This window comes from Macaca fascicularis, chromosome 3 (genome assembly GCF_037993035.2).
Source record: "Macaca fascicularis isolate 582-1 chromosome 3, T2T-MFA8v1.1".
Classification (NCBI taxonomy): domain Eukaryota; kingdom Metazoa; phylum Chordata; class Mammalia; order Primates; family Cercopithecidae; genus Macaca; species Macaca fascicularis.
In genome coordinates, this window is record NC_088377.1 from 36,454,379 (window position 1) to 36,473,085 (window position 18,707).

The 18,707-nt window shown below is 53.9% G+C and overlaps 1 protein-coding gene across 10 annotated transcripts in view; it reads right to left on the reverse strand.

Annotated features, from left to right (window-relative positions):
• CARD11 (caspase recruitment domain family member 11) overlaps window positions 1-18,707 on the reverse strand; it is a 139,501-nt gene that overhangs the window by 12,384 nt on the left and 108,410 nt on the right. For 5 of the 10 annotated variants that reach the window (XM_065541578.2, XM_015447039.4, XM_065541576.2 and 2 more), the window contains 10 exons: window positions 18,120-18,296; window positions 16,125-16,176; window positions 13,344-13,426; window positions 11,752-11,852; window positions 9,866-9,918; window positions 7,017-7,149; window positions 5,915-6,116; window positions 5,398-5,524; window positions 898-1,138; window positions 27-123 (listed from right to left, as the gene is read on the reverse strand). In XM_065541578.2, coding sequence (XP_065397650.1) covers window positions 27-123; window positions 898-1,138; window positions 5,398-5,524; window positions 5,915-6,116; window positions 7,017-7,149; window positions 9,866-9,918; window positions 11,752-11,852; window positions 13,344-13,426; window positions 16,125-16,176; window positions 18,120-18,296 — 1,266 coding nt within the window. The remainder of the gene's footprint in view (window positions 1-26; window positions 124-897; window positions 1,139-5,397; window positions 5,525-5,914; window positions 6,117-7,016; window positions 7,150-9,865; window positions 9,919-11,751; window positions 11,853-13,343; window positions 13,427-16,124; window positions 16,177-18,119; window positions 18,297-18,707) is intronic. The other 5 variants (XR_012432170.1, XR_012432171.1, XM_045389759.3 and 2 more) reach the window with 3 other exon arrangements.

Genomic DNA, 18,707 nt, shown 5'->3' on the forward strand with positions numbered 1-18,707 from the left:
TCCCACAGAGTGCTTGGCAGACCTACCCGGAGTGCCCGCAGGGTGTGGTGGGTGCCGTCCACCTCCTCCCGGCTGCCCCGGTGCATCAGGCGTTGCAGTTTGACCAGGAGGAGCTGCTGGGCTCTGCGGAGCGAAGAGAGGAGCTTCAGGGGCTGAAATTCAAGGGTCAAGCACCGGGAAGCCAGCGGGGCCGCAGCACCGCACTGGCATGGGTGGGGTGCATGTCTGACTCTGCATAGGGATGGCCCTGTGGCTGGTGTGTGCTCTGAGCCCAAGGGCCACCCGGGATGAAGATGTGGCTCCTTGTATCTGTGTTTGGATCCCACCTCCAGCACTGGCTCGCTGTGGGGCTGCAGAAAAGTGACTGAACCCCTCTGAGCCACCGTCTCCTCTTCCGTAAATCTGGTGTGATGATGCTTTCCTTGGAGGACTGGCCTGAGGTGCGTTGTCATGGTCTTACAGATGTTGTGGTATGGATGTGTAGTGTTACAGTCTTATAGATGCTTCCGGATGCCTGCTGTGTGCCTGACACACTACCTGTGCTCAGTCCCCGGGGGCTAGTGCTGTTATAATGAGAACGTTGTTATTGGGATGTGGTCTATGGAAAAGAAATGACTAATGAACCCAGCAGGAGAGCATAGAATTGAGTACCAGGTGGTCTGGTCACCACCAGATGGAAGAGGGTTCTGCAGGATTCTAGTGAAGGTCGAGAGACATCCCTGAGGAGGCAGGAAGTCCTGGAGGAAGAGGGCCTGGGGGACCTCGCTGTGAAACGGAAAGCAGTAGCCTTCTTTGGCCTGGGCTTCTCTATAAGCCCCTCTGCTGATGTTCATGGCATCCTGCCTGGTCCTCCACAGACTCAGGGAAACGGAGGCCCTGCCCTGGTTCTGGCCTCACCGGCTGTAGCTGGGAATGGTGCCCATGTCCAGGTCGTGATCTGTGAAAGGGTCGACGCGCGCACACAGCCACTCGTGCCTGTCCTGGTACATGGTGTCACGGACGTGCACAACATCGTCACACTTTAGGGACATGGTGCAGGCGTCCAGCTGGCTGGAGATGTTCAGGTTCAGCCGGATGTAGAATGAGTCCCCCGATGTGATCAGGCCATCCTCCATGTCCTTCACCAGCTTCCGGTACCCTGTGGAGGGAAAGATGCACCAGCTGTCTATCGATATGGGGTCCCCCGACCATCAGAGCAGCTCCTAGAGCAGCTTCCCTCACCACCAACTTAAAGCTTATAGCTAGGGGAAAGTTCTACCTCCCCAGTGAAGGGTAGCCATGTTGTTTACCAGTTTCCCTTTTTGTCTTGGCTGCCAGGAAGCTCAGAGCTGAAAGTTTTGCCAAGTTGCAATGATCACCTTTACTAGCATTCCTGCTACACTCTTCATATTTCCCCACCCTTATACAGCACTTGTTTGTTTTTTTTTTCATTGCTGCACAACTCACATATAGCATAAATTAAGTACTCAGCTCAATGAATTTCCACAAATATATATGTGTGGGCAGCAACAACCAGAGCCCTGTCTGTCAGTACCTTTCCCAAGGGGAACCATCATCCTAACCAACATTGCTATAAATAGGCTGAATCTCACTTCATGTAAGTGGAACCAAACAGCATATGTTCTCTTCACTTCCAGCTTCCACTGTTCAACATTACGCCTGTGAGATTTGTCTGTGATGCTGCAACGTAGCTGGAGGGGGCTCTTTTTCACTGGTGTATAGTATTCCATGGTATGTAGATGTATCCATTCTCCCATGTGCAACTTGCATTGTCTGCAGTTTTGGGTATTGTGAACAACTCTGCTAAGAGTTATTCATATACACTGCTGTCTGTGGATATATGTGCCCATTTCTCTTGGGTATATACACAGAAGTGGAATTACTTGGTCATAGAATATCTATCTATCTACCTATCATCTATCTACCTATCTATCATCTATCTATTCATCTATTATCTATCTATCTACCTATCATCTATCAATCATCTATCTATCAGTCAATCAATCATCTATCTGTGGATATGTGTGCTCATTTCTCTTGGGTATATAGACAGAAGTGGAATTACTTGGTCATAGAATATCTATCTATCTATCTATCTATCTATCAATCATCCACTTATCCATCCATCATCCATTTACATATCCATTATCTAACATCTATCATCTATCTATCTATCTATCTATCTATCTATCTATCTATCTATCTATCTATCTACTTATCCATCCATCATCCATCTACGTATCCATTATCTAACATCTATCATCTATCTAACACCTATCTATCTATCTATCTATCTATCTATCTTCTATCTATCAATCATCTATCGACTTATCCATCCATCATCCATATATGTATCCATTATCTAACAACTATCATCTATCTATCTATCTATCTTCTATCAATCAATCAATCATCTATCTACTTATCCATCCATCGTCCATCTACATATCCATTATCTAACATCTATCATCTATCTATCTATCTATCTATCTATCTATCTATCTATCTATCTATCATCTACTTATCCATCCATCATCCATCTACGTATCCATTATCTAACATCTATCATCTATCTAACATCTATCTATCTATCTATCTATCTATCTATCTATCTATCTATCTTCTATCAATCAATCATCTATCTACTTATCCATCCATCATCCATCTATGTATCCATTATCTAACATCTATCATCTATCTATCTATCTTCTATCAATCAATCAATCATCTATCTACTTATCCATCCATCGTCCATCTACATATCCATTATCTAACATCTATCATCTATCTATCTATCTATCTATCTATCTATCTATCTATCTATCTATCATCTACTTATCCATCCATCATCCATCTACGTATCCATTATCTAACATCTATCATCTATCTAACATCTATCTATCTATCTATCTATCTATCTATCTATCTATCTATCTTCTATCTATCAATCAATCATCTATCTACTTATCCATCCATCATCCATCTATGTATCCATTATCTAACATCTATCATCTATCTATCTATCTTCTATCAATCAATCAATCATCTATCTACTTATCCATCCATCGTCCATCTACATATCCATTATCTAACATCTATCATCTATCTATCTATCTATCTATCTATCTATCTATCTATCTATCTATCAATCATCTACTTATCCATCCATCATCCATCTATGTATCCATTATCTAACATCTATCATCTATCTATCTATCTATCTATCTATCTATCTATCTATCTATCTTCTATCAATCATCTATCTACTTATCCATCCATTATCCATCTATGTATCCATTATCTAACATCTATCATCTATCTATCTATCTATCTATCTATCTATCTATCTATCTATCTATCTATCATCAATCAATCATCTATCTACTTATCCATCCATCATCCATCTACGTATCCATTATCTAACATCTATCATCTATCTATCTATCTATCTATCTATCTATCTATCTATCTTCTATCAATCAATCATCTATCTATCTTTAGAAGACACTGCCAAATGGTTTCCCAAAGAGACCATGGCACATGTCGTTTGAATCTTATTTAAATGTCATCAGCCTCCCAAGCAGTTTTGCAAATACTTTGTGAGGGAGCGGGGCATAAACCATGAACATGATAAACGCAGCAAGCTCTGCTATGATATAAAACCATAATATAAACCCCCAAATCAACCCCACATGCTGAGGGCTGCATAACACTGCGGGAGCTAAAATGGTTCTAATAACCAGAGTAGCTCCTCAACTGTCCACGCCCACATTCCAGGGCCAAGCCAGCCAGCTGGATTAACTGATGAATGTTCCCGCCCACTGTGCATGGAGAAATAGGGATTCCCTGTCAGGTCTGTCCGGGGGATCCTGGCTTTGTCCAGCACATCTCAGAATCCTGCCCATCCACTTGGCCAGGGGCCATTGTGATCGCTGTCTGAGTTCTCTGCCTCCTATGAAAACAGAACCTGCACACAGTACCCTGCTGGAGTGAACTTTCTTTCCCTGGAATTCCAGACTTGCAGGGCTGTGCTGCTACACAACTCCGGGGTTGGGGGTCGGGGGTCGGGGGTCAGGGGTCGGGGGTCGGGGGTCAGGGGTTGGGGGTCGGGAGTCGGGGGTCGGGGGGTGGCGCTGCTCACATCATATTCTGCAGGCCCACCGATTTTCTGCTGGGCTGGAAGATCAGGGTGCAGGACTGGGGAGAGGCCTGCCTTGCATGTAGGGATAAAGCATCGTTATTGTCTTTGCACGGGTAGGGCACTGCCGGGAAGGAGCTCGAGCAGGCGGCTCTGGAGAGCGGATAGAGAGAAACTGGCTATTTATGCTCTGCTGAAACATTCATGAGCCCTGGCGGTTAAAAATAAGATCCAGCTGCAGAGATAATCATGTAGAAAAACCCAGAGGTGAGAATGAGAACTCAGACTCGTTCAGAGCAGAAAACAAAGCTCAGAGCTCACCGCCCAGGAGTCTTGGCTGAGAAACAGGAGATCCCATTCAAAGGATGCTGGGGCCCTGTGAAAAGGCACCACACTCAGCTGCAGCCGGGGAGGCCAGAACCAGGGCGGGGCCTCCGTTTCCCTGAGTCTATGAAGGGTGAGGCCCACCTGCCCCGGAGCCGGGGGATCTCAGAGCAAGAATCCTGAGTCGCGGGGTGTGGTTCGGTGGTCTTGGTCCTGGGTAGAGAAATCTCTGGGCCTCCTGACCAGCAGTGCCACAGAATACGATGTGAACAGCGCCCCCCAGGGTTGTGCAGCAGCACCATCCTGCAGTCTGGAATTCCAGGGAAGGAAAGTTCACTCCAGTAGGGTCCTGTTTGTAGGTTCTGTTCTTACAGTAGTTAGAGAGCTCAGGTAGCCATTGCTGTGGCCCCCGGCCTGGGGGGTGAGCAGGCTTCTGAGATATGCTGAGCAAAGCCAGGAATCCCCCAGCAGGACCTGACAGGGAACCTCTGTTTCTCCATGCCCAGTCCGTGGGGAGACTGACCCCAGAGCTGCTGCCTGTGTACATCACAGACGGGAAGCCCGAGAGAGGAAGCAACTTCCACTTGCCAGGGAGAAAGGGCTGAGCTGGGCCAGCCAGGGCTCCAACAGGTGTGCCTGAGTCTGGGGATGCCGTGTCCACTGTGACCTGGCGGGCAGCCTGAGTCACCCGGGCAGGTGCGTGCAGACATGTCCAAAGAGCCGGTGCGAGACAGCAAAGCCCTGCTCACAGCCGTCGCCATCCCTGTGTGCTCTCTCAGACCTGCCCCTGAGCCTCGTGATGCTGCCAGGAAGTGCCCGTGCCTTCCACTGAACAGAAGAGCAAGCGGAGGCTCTGGGCAGCGAGGTCACTTGTCCAGGTCAGAGACTTGCCTCCCTGGCCAAGGGTCGCTCCAGATGGCGGAGGGAGGTCTCACCTTCGTGGTTGACCTTGTAGTGCAGCGTGACGGGGCCGCTGCACCTCTGGATGGTCCAGTGGGCTTCCTCTTTGGTGCATGTGTCCAAGGGGACACTCTGCCTCTCGCCTCGGATACAGCCTTCTAGCTGGAGAGAAGAGACTGCGTTTGTCTCCCCGCTCCACAGGCAGCAGAACCGCAGGGGTAAGGCCGCTCTCTGTACATTGGGAAGAAAACCATCTCTCCCCGAACAAAGACTAGCTCAGTGCCAACAGGGGGAAAAAGCATTTCGCTCAGGGAGGTGCACCTGCCTCCTGCCTGCACCCTGGGAGCTTGCAGGAGCCGGTGGCTGGACACAGACTGCAGAAGCACAGGCGGGGAGCTGGGGAGAGAAGGGCCCCGTGATGCGGATGGTCTGACCACCTTCCAGCTCCCTCCTCCTGCCCAGGGATCCGGGGCTGAATGCAAGGCTTAGGGGCCCTAAATGTCAGCACTGACACTACGGTTGCAGCCACCTCCCCTGTAGCCAGCCCCTCACCAGCAGCAGCTGGTGGCCCTCGCGGAGGCCGGCTTTCTCGGCCAGGGAGCCAGGCTTGACCGAGTGCACGAAGCTCCCTCGCGCGTTGCCCCCCAGCAGGGTGAGCTGGGAGGTGAGGCTGTCGCCGTTCAACGTCGTGTGCTGCACGGAGGGCCCTGGGCCCCGCACGTGCCCCACGGAGGTGACCGAAGGCCGGAAGGGTCTGCAGCGGAAACAGAATGGCAGTTAGGCAGCTGGGCTGAAAAGAGAAAAGCCCTACTGAGACACACCGGGGGTTGGTGGCGGGTGCTGGGACCCCGGTGGCATGGCCTCCTGTGGTCATCAGGCGCCTCGGTGTCCTGGCTCTGAGAATGGCCCTTAATGGCTAAGGGAAGTGAGAGCTCACAAGCGGCTCCTGCTGAGAGAAATGCAGATGAGGAGGGGAGCTGAGGCGCCCTCCCTGACCTGCAGCGGCTGTACTGGGACTGGCAAGGGCCATGTTAGGAGGGGGCCCTCGAGCACGGCCCACCAGGCTCCAATGTGTCATGGACGGGGCCTGCTGGGTATCTGGGTCCCACTTCTTTGCCTCTGCCACACTGCATGGCCTTGGGGAAGCCCTTCCCTCTGTGGGCCTCGGTTTCTGCGCCTGGACACTTGGGAGGTCAGAGGAAGTCATTTCATTTTTTTTGAGACAGGATCTCGTTCTGTCACCCAGGCTGGAGTGCAGTGGTGCAATCATAGCTTACTGCAGCCTCAACCTCCAGGCTCAAGTGATCCTCCTGCCTCAGCCTCCTGAGTAGTTGACACTACAGGTGTGTGCCACCACACCTGGCGAATGTTTAAATTATTTTGTAGAGACGGGGTCTTGCATGTTGCCCAGGCTGGTCTGGAACTCCTGGGCTCAAGCAATCCTCCTGCCTTGGCCTCCCAAAGTGCAGGGATTATAGGTGTGAGCAACGCACCCGGCCAGGAAGTGATTTCTGACTCGGGAATGCTACGATTCTGGTGCTGGCTCTAGGAGAACAAGGCCCACATGAATGGTCCCCTTTGCAGGGGAGTGAGGGGGTGAGGGGTCTTTATCCCATCCCCACCCTCAACCCCGGCTTCCCCTTCACCAGGATACCTTTCCAGAGAGAACTTCCTGAACATGAGGTTGACCTGCTCCAGGTCATAGGCATCCAGGCCCTCGGATTGGTGGGAGGAGGAGGAGGAGTGAACGGAGGAGGGTCCAAAGGAGTAGCGTTCGTGACTGTCATCTGCAGAGGGACGAGGGCCCATCAGTACCGGGGTGGCGGGGAGCTCCGCAGACAGTGCCGGGACCTGCTGGGGTGGCCCTGGCACTGGGGCAGGCTCGGAGCCTCTTGCCCTGCTCCTCCTGGGGAGCCTCCTGGGAGATGGGTCTCTGAGGTTCCCTAGCACAGAAGGCTGAGTCCCACACTGAATGTCTCCAACACAGACCTTCCTCAGCCTCCAGGAGCTTCCTCTTAGTGGGAAGCCTTGTCAGGCATCTGGTTTTTTTTTTGTTTTTTGTTTTTTGAGATGGAGTCTTGCTCTGTCGCCCAGGCTGGAATGCAGTGGCCAGATCTCAGCTCACTGCAAGCTCCGCCTCCTGGGTTCACGCCATTCTCCTGCCTCAGCCTCCCGAGTAGCTGGGACTACAGGCGCCCACCACCTCGCCCGGCTAGTTTTTTGTATTTTTTAGTAGAGACGGGGTTTCACCATGTTAGCCAGGATGGTCTCGATCTCCTGACCTCGTGATCCACCCGTCTTGGCCTCCCAAAGTGATGGTATTACAGGCTTGAGCCACCGCACCCGGCCCAGGTATCTGGTTTTTAAGATTCCTTTTTTTTTTTTTTTTTTTTGGTATCTGGAAAAGGGGGACTTCCCATTAGCAGTTGCTTGTTCTAGGTTTTTTTTTTTTTTTTTTTTTTTTTTTTTTTTTTTTTTTTTTTTTTTAGAGGGGGTCTTGCTCTGTTGCCCAGGTTGCAGTGCGGTGATCATAGCTCACTGTAGCTTCAACCTCCTGGGCTCAAGTGATCCTCCCACCTCAGTCTCTGGAGTAGCTGGGACTACAGGTGCACACCACCATGTCCAGATAATTAAACATTTTTTTTTATAGAGATGGGGTCTCACTATGCTGTCCAGGCTGGTTTTGAATTTCTGGGCTCAAGCTATCCTCCTATCATGGCTTCCCAAGGAGCTGGGACTATAGGGGTATGCCACCATGCCTGGCTAATTTTTTTTTTTTGTAGAGGCAGGGTCTTGCTATGTCACTCTTAATGGTCTCAAGTGATCCACCTGCCTTGGCCTCTCAAAGTGCTGAGATTACAGGCATGAGGCACCGTGGCTGGCTTCATTCTGTTTTTGAGTTGGGCCCCCAGATTTCATTTTGGTACCCTAAGACCTCACCATTGTCCATCAGCTTCCCGGCCTGCAGGGGCCTGAAGCAGGGCGGGAAGAGGAGGGTCTGGCCCCCGTAGGAGGCCCCCCCCTATCTTCTCACCCCAGGTGGACCCGGAACACCTGGGGGAAAGACATCTGCTGCATAGAACTCCGGGTGGCTGGGATGGAGGGAACTGCAAACCTGCTTGGGACTGATAACAAAAGGCTTCTCTGCAAATGGAATTTTTCCCAACACTGCAAAATACTTTGGACGGTTGCCCGGGATTCTCTCCCCTTTCCAAAACTCTTTCAATTCTTCTCATTACCCAGCCTCAATTAGGTGCTAACCTCTCTTTAACACTTGATAGCATTGATGCTTCCCCCATTAAAGAGGACCACTCATCTTTTGTTTCATCGGTTGGCAGCCTTAGCTGGCAAAGGCTGGGGGAGCCCTGGAAGAGAGGGGGCTGGCAGGGCACACCCGGAGGATTCTGAGCCACGGTCTCCCCTGCTGCCAGCTCTGTCGGGCCAGGGGATGCTGCCACCCTCCCTTGGTGCTGAGACAGGCTTGAAGGCGGTGACCCTGCAAGCCCGCCTTCACCTTCCCTATTTCTCCCCATCCTGCCTTCACCCTCCCTACTTCTCCCCATCCTGCCTTCACCCTCCCTACTTCTCCCCATCCCGCCTCGCCCCTCCCTACTTCTCCCCATCCCGCCTTCACCCTCCCTACTTCTCCCCATCCCACCTTCACCCTCCCTACTTCTCCCCATCCCGCCTTCACTCTCCCTACTTCTCCCCATCCTGCCTCGCCCCTCCCTACTTCTCCCCATCCCACCTCGCCCCTCCCTACTTCTCCCCATCCCACCTTCACCCTCCCTACTTCTCCCCATCCTGCCTTGCCCCTCCAGTGTCGGCCTGTTCCCCTAGCCTTGCCCCTCCAGTGTCGGCCTCTCCCCACAGCCTTGCATCTCCAAGGTCTGCCTCTCCCCATGGCCTTGTCCCTCCAAGGTCTGCCTCTCCCCACAGCCTTGCACCTCCAAGCTTGGCCTCTCCCCCTGGCCTTGCCCCTCCAATATCGGCCTCTCCATCTGCATTCTGTACTCCTTTTGCACAGACTGGTTAACAGCTCAATACATGAATTTCTTACGAGAACGCCCTGCTCCCAGCCCACCCTCTGCCCTCCTGTTCTTTCCTGTCTCTGAGGCTCCTTTCTTTATCTATAAAATGAGGGTAACAATAGCATTTCTGAGAGCGGTTGTTGAGATTAAACTGGATCAGGTATGCAGGTCGAGCCCCTCCATGGTGCCTGGCTACAGTACGTGAGAGCTACGCTTTTTAAAAGCCCAGACCTAGCTCGAGCCCTCTGCACAACAGCTGGATGGGCCCCCATTACCTACAAGATAAAGAACAAACTCACAGGGCGTCTCTCGGCCACGAGCAAGCCCCCTGGGGGACAGAGGCTTATCTTCTGTGTTCAAGAGTGACTTGAGTCCATTCCACATAGTAGGTCTTAAGGACCTGTGACCCTCCACCTGTGACCCTCTACGACCCGTCCTATCCAGGACCCTCCCGGATCTGAGAGGCACGTACCGTCCAGGTCTAAGGCGTCAAACCCGCCGCTGTCATTGTCTTCTTCGACTGTGCTGCAAGACACAAGGGAGGGCAGGGAAAGCATGCGTGTGAGTGTGTGTGTGTGTGCGCGTGCGTGTGCGTGCAGGTGAGGGAGAGGGAAGCTTCTGGAAAGTTCCAGGCTTCTGAGTGGCCTTGCCTCTGAGAGGGCAGTGTGGGTGGAGGAGTTTGGGACAAGGAGGGGTGGAGGAGGCAGGAGCCTCCCCGGAAGGGTGGGTGGCCCAGAGGCCTTGGAGGTTGCGTCCTCCAGTGGGGGAGGAGGGAAGCCAGGGCAGGTGAACAGAGGCCCCACCGGCCCCACTGGCCCCACCTGCTGTTTACGTCTCTCTCATTCTTCTCTGACATGGTACAGGACAGAGATCCATCTGCCCTGTGTGATGGGTCTGGGAGCAGAGCGCCCCTCAGCAGGAATGGACAGAGCAGGCTTGCTGTGCTCTGGAGTTCTCAATTGTCTGCATGTGGTTTTTGCAATAGTGCTTCAAGGCGCAGGTGGCTTTGGTGCAGACGCCACATGTGGCTTCTGAAAGCTGCTTTCAACACCTGCCCCCGGCTGGCCTGAGGGAGCCCCCACAACACAGCTGCTGGTGGAGGGGCTGGTGTGGGTCTGTTTTTTATTTTTATTTTTTTAATTTTTGAGATGGAGTTTTGCTCCTGTCACCCAGGCTGGAGTGCAATGGTGCGATCTTGGCTCACTGCAACCTCTGCCTCTCGGGTTCAAGCGATTCTCCTGCCTCAGCCTCCCCAGTAGCTAGGATTACAGGTACATGCCACCGTGCCCAGCTATTTTTATTTTTTATTTTTTAATTTTTAGTGGAGATGGGGTTTTGCCATGTTGGCGAGTCTGGTCTTGAACTCCTGACCTCAGGTGATCCACCCACCTCAGCCTCCCAAAGTGTTGGGATTACAGGTGTGAGCCACTGTGCCTGGCCTAAGCAGATCTTTGCTGCTGATCTCTGGAGCCAACCAGGGAAGGCCATGCTGAGAGGCCCAAACCCAGGCCCCAGCAGGACCCGGGGTGTGGATCCAGACTCCTCGGCCACTGCTTGCTCTCTGCCCTTCGGGAAACCGCCCAACAACCTCTGACTTTGTAGGTGACATGCCAAATCCTGGCAGGCTGGAAACACCCATAGCGCAGGCATACTTCTACTGTAGTTCTCCTTGTGAGGACACTAATGGTTTTCGGGAAGTAAGGAAGGTGGGAGAGGAGATTGGAGAAGCTATTCATGAGTTTCTTTCTTTTTTTTTTTTGAGATGGAGTCTCGCCTTGTCGCCCAGGCTGGAGTGCAGGGGCACGATCTCGGCTCACTGCAACCTCTACCTGCTGGGTTCAAGCGATTCTCCTGTCTCAGCCTCCCAAGTAGCTGGGACTACAGGCGCCCGCCACCATACCCAGCTAATTTTTGTAATGTTAGTAGAGATAGAGTTTCACCATATTGGTCAGGCTGGTCTTGAACTCCTGACCTCAGGTGATCCACCCGCCTTGGCCTTGTAATCCCAAAGTGCTGGGATTACAGGCATGAGCCACCGTGCCCAGCCTTGAGTTTCTTATTCTTTGGCAGAAAATGCCAAACCCTGGGGCTGTGGGGCCCTAGAACCTGATTTCTGGTCAGCATGGAGCCATGGGTCATGGGTTTCGTCCTTGGATAGGCAGCTCGGTGAACCTGGGGTGGCCACTTCCCTCCTCCGAGCCTCAGCCTCCTCATCTGTACAATGAGCAGCACCCTGCCTTTTAGGGTAGCTTTGAGGATGGCTGGGTCAGCAAGCATGGACTGGCCCGGAGACGGGGTAAGGAGGCTTGGCATGGTGGCATGGGGCAAACGCCCAGTCCTCCCTCACCTGCCACCCACCTGCGATGGGGCGCGTCCTCCTTGTAGCGTCTGACGATGGAGTCGTTTCCCGGGGGCTCGGCGGTGATTGACATGATGCTGCTGCGGCTCCGGGGGGGCTGCTTCAGACACAGAAACACACACGTTACGGGTGCGTAAATATGACACACGTAGGGACTAAATTCAACACAAAATCATGCCCGCCTTCTACTCAGGCGGCGTGGGGGCACCGAGCTGGCTGTCAGGGGTGACCTTGGCTGGAGCAGGCTCGTGCTCAGCCCGGCGCAGCCGCAGCCGCCGAGCTTGGAACACATCTGCTTGCACATCTGCTCACAGGGAGGACGCAGGCAGGAGCTGGCCGACTGGGGGACTGGGGCACTGCCTTGCCACGGTGCACAGGCTGAGCTCGAGGCTCCCGGGCTGCACCTGCTGTGGGCACCTGGTCTAAACATGGTGAACAGTGTGGGCCTGGGGCGTGGGGAGGGCAGTGGTGTCCCCGGACGGCACAGCTGCTGGAGGGCGACCTTTGAAAGCAGGCCTGCTGGCTCCTGGCCAGAGCCGCTCTTAGTAAGAGCCTGGGATTCTGCCACCCAGGGCCGCCATCAGACAGGAATCATTATAAAATCTCTGCCTCCCCCAGGGCCTGATTTTGGAAGCTAAGCTGACAAGCTTCTCAGGGCTTCCCCTCAGGGTTAGAATTTCTAATCCTGGGCCTTCTGCTGCCTGGTGGGGAGTGGGCAATGCTGGATGCAGTGGTTGGGATCCTGCCCGGCTCTGCCCGGGTAGGGGTTCTGGGCTGGTGAGGGGGCCCCGAGCCTCAGCTCTGTAGCGGCTCTAGCTTCTCCCAGCTCTGTGCCCTGCCTGCCACCAGCTCCCCAGGCTGCTGGAGTTGCCAGGGGCTGAGAAGTTGCGGCAGAATTTTCACCGCCTGTGCCATGCGTGACAGCCCCTGGGAGGCCCAGCTCCTCCTCCCACCAAGTGTTAAATTGGGAAAGGAGGCGGCAAGAAGGTGTAAATACATTGCGAGGCTGTGGAAACCTCTCTAAATAAACATAAGGGAGGCTGGGGCTGCAGCCCAGAGCATGCAGCAGCGCCATTCAGAGGCTGGGACTCCGGGAGGAAGGCGAGGTGGGTCAGGGCTGGTGGGGTGGACGAGGCTGGGGCCCCAGGATGGTGTTCCGCAGCAGGAGAACCAGCAGGTGTTGGGGGATGAGCTGGGGCCCCGGATGGCACTCTGGAGGGAGAGAGGGTGGTGGGGACCAGCTGGAGCCCTGGATGGCACTCTGGAGGGAGAGAGGGTGGTGGGGACCAGCTGGGGCCCTGGATGGCACTCTGGAGGGAGAGAGGGTGGTGGGGATAAGCTGCGGCCCTGGATGGCATTCTGCAGGGGGAGTGGGTGGTGGGGACCAGCTGGGGCCCTGGATGACATTCTGCAGGGGGAGTGGGTGGTGGGGACCAGCTGGGGCCCTGGATGGCATTCTGCAGTGGGAGAGGGCGGTGGGATGAGCTCTGGAGGGAGAGTGGGTGGTGGGCATGAGCTGGGGCCCCGGACAGTGTTCTGCAGGGAAAGACAACAGAGGGGACCCGCAGGTCGGGCAGAGGCCGCAGCTCACCATCTTGGTGAAGGAGTTGGTGATGGGCAGAGATCCACAGGAGCTGGGGCTGGCGTCCGTGCCTTCTTCCTCGTGCCCCTTGGCTGTCCTCATGGAAGACAAGGTGGGAGAGACAGAGAAAGGAGAAGGGGGCCGGGGAGGGTTTGAGGTGGAAGAGAGATGGAAGGGAGAGAAAAGGCAGGGAAAGGGAAGTCAGAGCCCCATAGCCAATAGACACGTGGGGCTGTCTGGTGTCATCCCAAACCTCCTTCTAACGAGGTGGGTCCGGGGCCTCTTCTCTCCCTTGGGGGCTCCCTCCCCTCTCTGTGGCATCTGCTGGAGAAAGAGCCCTCAGAAACCTCCTCTTGTTTTTTATTAAGTTTTTTGTAGAGATGGTGTCTTGCTATGTTGCCCAGGTTGGTCTTGAACTCTTGGCCTCAAGCGATCCTCCTGCCTTGGCCTCCCAAAGCGCTGATATCCCAGGCATAAAATTATCTCTTCTTTTCCCGTCTTCCCCCACCACAGTAGGCTCCTGGGGGTGGGGGTGGGTCTCGTTTGCCAACATATCCCAGCTCCCAGCAAGGGTCACCCCCTGGGCAGCCTGGGTCAAAGCTGGACAATGCCATGTGTCTCTGAGGACTTGTGTGGGGTCCTTGGCTGGCATTTTCTGTGAACAATGAACAACCGGGGCCTGAGTCTTCCCGTCCAATTCTCTGCCATCACCATGGACTCTGCCTCTCCCTGACAAGCAGGGCTGGCTGATGGGGATGAGGACAAACTGGGGGCCAAGTCTGTGGAAACCTCTCTACATAAACATACGGGAGGCTGGGGCTGCAGCCCAGAGCACGCAGCAGCACCATTCAGAGGCTGGGACTTGGGGAGGAAGGTGAGGTGGGTCGGGGCTGGTGGGGTGGACGAGGCTGTGGCCCCGGGACGGTGTTCCGCAGCAGGAGAGGGTGTTGGGGGATGAGCTGGGGCCCCGGATGGCACTCTAGAGGGAGAGAGGGTGAAGCCTCCCTTGATGTCCCTGCCCCAACCCCTGGCTCCGCTGCAGGTTGCCTGGGGACCATGTGCACGTCCTCTCAGCCCTCGTCTGACGGCTTTGCTGTCTGTGTCCCCTCCTTGCTCCCACCCTTGCTGTGTGTGCCCGTGTTGTGTGCACAGACAGATATACGTACATCCACCCCCATCAGTGGATGTCTTGTAGGGAGGAACCATATGCTGTCCTTCCCTGGGCCCCCAGCACCTGGCACTGGGCAGCCTAAGGTCTGATGAGGAGCGAAGAAGCCCCATGGCCACGACATCCTGTCCCTTCCCTTTGGTGCAACCCCCTTCTCTGCTTCCTGCAGGCCCCAGGCCCTTTGCACCTCCCTTCTGATAAAGAAGGCCGTTGAGACACCGGATATGGCCGTGAGGGAGCTGGACGGGGCCCCCTGCCCTGGCCTCCCTCCTCTACCTCCATGCCCAGAGAGAACAGCCTTAAGCATGGGTCTGCACTCTTCACTCTCCTGCTCACCCCAAAGCCACCTGGGGGAGGCTTCATCCTTGCCGTGCGGGATGAAGTCCATCTCTTCAGCGAGGCACCCACAGTCTCAGCCCAGTGCTTTCCTGCTTTGCACTCTGGGGCGGCAGGGCAGCTTCTGCCCCGTGCACCTCCTGGTCTCCACACCTCTGTTTACGGGCCCCTCTCTGACCTGACACTGTGTCCCTCCACCAAAAGGCTCCCTTTTCCAGCCCCAGTTTAAACGTACACCCTACCCCCACCTTTTTTTTTCTTTCTTTTCTTTCTTTCCTTCCTTCCTTCCTTTCTTCTTTCCTTCCTTCCTTCCTTCCTTCTTTCCTTTTTCTTTCTTTCTTTCTTTTTTTTTTTTTTGAGACAGCACCTCACTCTTTTGCTTAGGCTGGAGTGCAGTGGTGCCATCTTGGCTCACTGCAACCTCCACCTTCTGGGCTCAAGTGATTCTCCTGCCTCAGCCTCCCAAGTAGCTGGGATTACAGGCGTCCGCCACCACGCCCAGCTACTTTTTGTATTTTTAGTAGAGACAGGGTTTCACCATGTTGACCAGGCTGGTCTTAAACTCCTGACCTCAGGTGATCTGCCTGCCTTGGCCTTCCAAAGTGCTGGGATTACAGGTGTGAGCCACCATGCCCGGTCAAATGTACCCTTTTTGACGGATCCTTCTCTGACCTTTGTCCAACCACTCTCTGGACCCATGCACTTTCCGCCTCCTGGCTGTGGCCCTGCCTCCGTGTGTGGGGTCTATGGGCATCTACTTGGGCCTTCCAGCACCTGGCACATAATAGGTACTTGATTTGCTTAGGCAAACCCTTCTAGCCGATCTGTCACTCCCAGAGACATGGTGAGGACAAAAGAGAAGATTCTGAAGGCGGTGTGTCTCGAAGAACCAGGGACTGACGAACGAACCAGCCTCCTGTGAGGTCCTGTGGGGGACCACCCAGCGAAGTCTTGGAAGAGGGTCAAAGATTCCTCTCACTGAGAAGCCACAGGCAAAACGCACAGTTCAGCTAATGCACCAGGGGTTCCGGACAGACCCACCGGGAGAGGCGGGGAGGCGTGGAGGGAACCACAGAGGGAACCTTGCAGCGCTCGGGGCTCCTACCCGCTTCGAATGACGACGAACATTAACTGCTATTTGGATGGACCCCCCCCACCCCGAGACCCCCGAAAGCCCGCCATGTTTACCCTGCAGGATTGATCGCTACAGTGGGAGAAACAGATGGACTGAGAGAGACAGAGTGACAGATGAGACAGGCCGAGAAAGATCCGGGCATCTCACTAACCTTGAAAATCTGATGTTCGCTTCAGGCTGATGGGGGATTTGGCTCTCTGCAGCTAAAAGGGAGGGGAGGGGAAGAAACAAGACACGAGACACAAATCAAACAGGGCCCTAGACACATGTCACTGGGGCTTAGAAAAAAAATAAAGCGAGGCCAGCCATCCTGTCCCTCGTCATACAGCCGCCTGGGTTGGCCCGGAACACACGGACCGATGCTCATCTCCTGTGGCTGGGACGACAAGACACAGCGGCTCCCCTGGGCTTGAATCAGGCAGCTGCTGGTACAGACAAGCTTTCCTCCCAGGGCAGCCGTGCAATATGGCTCATGGCAGAAGACAGGACAAAAGCCAAGAGCAGCGGAGGGGACCAAGTGATGTGCGGGGAGTGTGAGGCTGAGCAGAGCTGGGTACACAACACAGAGGGGGTTTCAGAAGAGGGTGAGGCTGCCTGGCCACCCCCGGCCCGGAGTGCTAACGGGGTCTCAGTCAGCTCGGATGTGCTGCCTCAGCCTTCTGGCTCGGCGTGTGCAAGGCTGGGAGAGGCGGAGGCACTGTCAGGCCCTGCTGTGGCATCTCATTCATTCACTCCACTCCCCTTCGAGAGCCAGCCATAGGCTTCAGGTTGCATGAGATTCTGAGCAAAGCGACAGGATTACTGCTAACTCCAGCTCCCAGGATGGTGCCTGACATGTGACGGGCATGTGATTGGCACTCAATACATTTGTGAAGAATAAACAGATTAATTATTATTTTTTTTTTTGAGACAGAGTCTTGCTCTATCGCCCAGGCTGGAGTGCAGTGGTATGATCTTGGCTCACTGCAACCTCTGCCTGGCTGGGTTCAAGTGATTCTCCTGCCTCAGCCTCCCAAGTAGCTGGGACTATGGGTGTCCACCACCACGCCCAGCTAATTTTTGTTTTTTTTAGTAGATGGGATTTCGCCATGTTGGCCAGGCTGGCATCGAACTCCTAACCTCAGATGATCCATCCACCTCAGCTTCCCAAAGTGCTGGGATTACAGGCTTGAGTGACTGTGCCCAGCCTGAATTTGGAAATGATGCTCATTTCGTTCTCTTTCCCTCCCTCTGTCTCTTTTTCTCTTCCCTTCCCTTTTCCTTCCTTCCTTCCTTCCTTCCTTCCTTCCTTCCTTCCTTCCTTCCTTCCTTCCTTCTCTCTCTCTCTCTCTCTCCCCCTCTCTCCCTCCTCTCTCTCTTTTCTTTCTTTCTTTTTCTTTCTCCTTCCTTCCTTCCTTCCCTCCTTCCTTCCTTCTTTCTTTTCTCTCTCTCTCTCTTATTATTGAGACAGGGTCTTGCTCTCACTCAGGCTGGAGTATAGTAGTGCAATCATAGCTCACGGCAGCCTCCAACTCTTGGGCTCAGGAGATCCTCCTGCCTCAGCCTCCTGAGTAGCTGGGACTACAGGTATGTACCACGATGCCTGGCTAATTTCTTTTCTTTCCTTTTTCCTTTTCCTTCCTTCCTTCCTTCCTTCCTTCCTTCCTTCCTTCCTTCCTTCCTTCCTTCCTTCCTTCCTTCCCTCCCTCCCTCCCTCCCTCCCTCCCTCCTTCCTTCCTTCCTTCCTCTCTCTCTTTCTCTCTTTCTTTCTCTCTTTCTTTCTTTCTTTCTTTTTTGACACTGGATCTTCCTATATTGCCCAGCCTGGTCTGGAACTCCTGATCTCAAGCGATCCTCCCACATTGGGCTCCCAAAGTGCTGGGATTACAGACGTGAGCTACCATGCCCAGCCTGTCTTTCTTTCTCTCTCTCTTAACGTCTATTACATTTATAAGAGTGAAGGAATCAGTAAAAATGTACAAATGAGTAAAAAGCGAGTTGGCAGGATTTCCAGCTTACAGGGTTGAAATAGGTTGAATCATAGTCTGGGCACCCAAAACCCACCCAGAAGCAGGCGTGACTGTGCTGCCCCATTGTTGCCTGCAGGGGCCCGCGGCTCCCAGACCCTCCGCCCTACACCTGCGCCCCTCCCTCCACCCCCATGCACCTGGATGCCCTTCAGGTTCATCCTGCGCTGGGGTGGGTGGTAGGGCAGGAAGTACTTGCTGTCTTCGGGTGACTCCTCCGAGGTGGAGGAATCGTCGGCTTCTTGACCATTGGTCCTGGGGCTGGCGTCCCCAAAGTCCTGAGAGATGATGGTTACTGGCAGGTTCCTGGGCAGACTCTGGGGACAGATAAAACCTGGCGTTAGTGATGGGGCTTGGCAATGTGCCACCAGTAGGCAAAGTGGCTGGGCTGACGGCATCATCATTCCCTCAGCCACCCGAGCTTGAAGCTCACTTCGGCCATTCTTCTTTCCTGACCCCAACCGTAACCCCGGACACTGAGCCCCACCATTCCAGCCTAACGATGCCTCCTCCTCCCGGGCTTCTGGTCCGGTCTCCCAAGCAAGCCCCGGTCTTCCTGTACAATGTAAAGGCGTTGCCTCCTGACCGGCCTCAACCCCTTACATCTCATCTGCCCCCATTACATTTCCAATTTCTAGCCCTGATTTCTAGAATTTTCTAGAAATTCCCATTTCTAGCCAATTCTAGCTCTAGTGCCTGAGCTAACAATATAAAAAATATTCAGAATG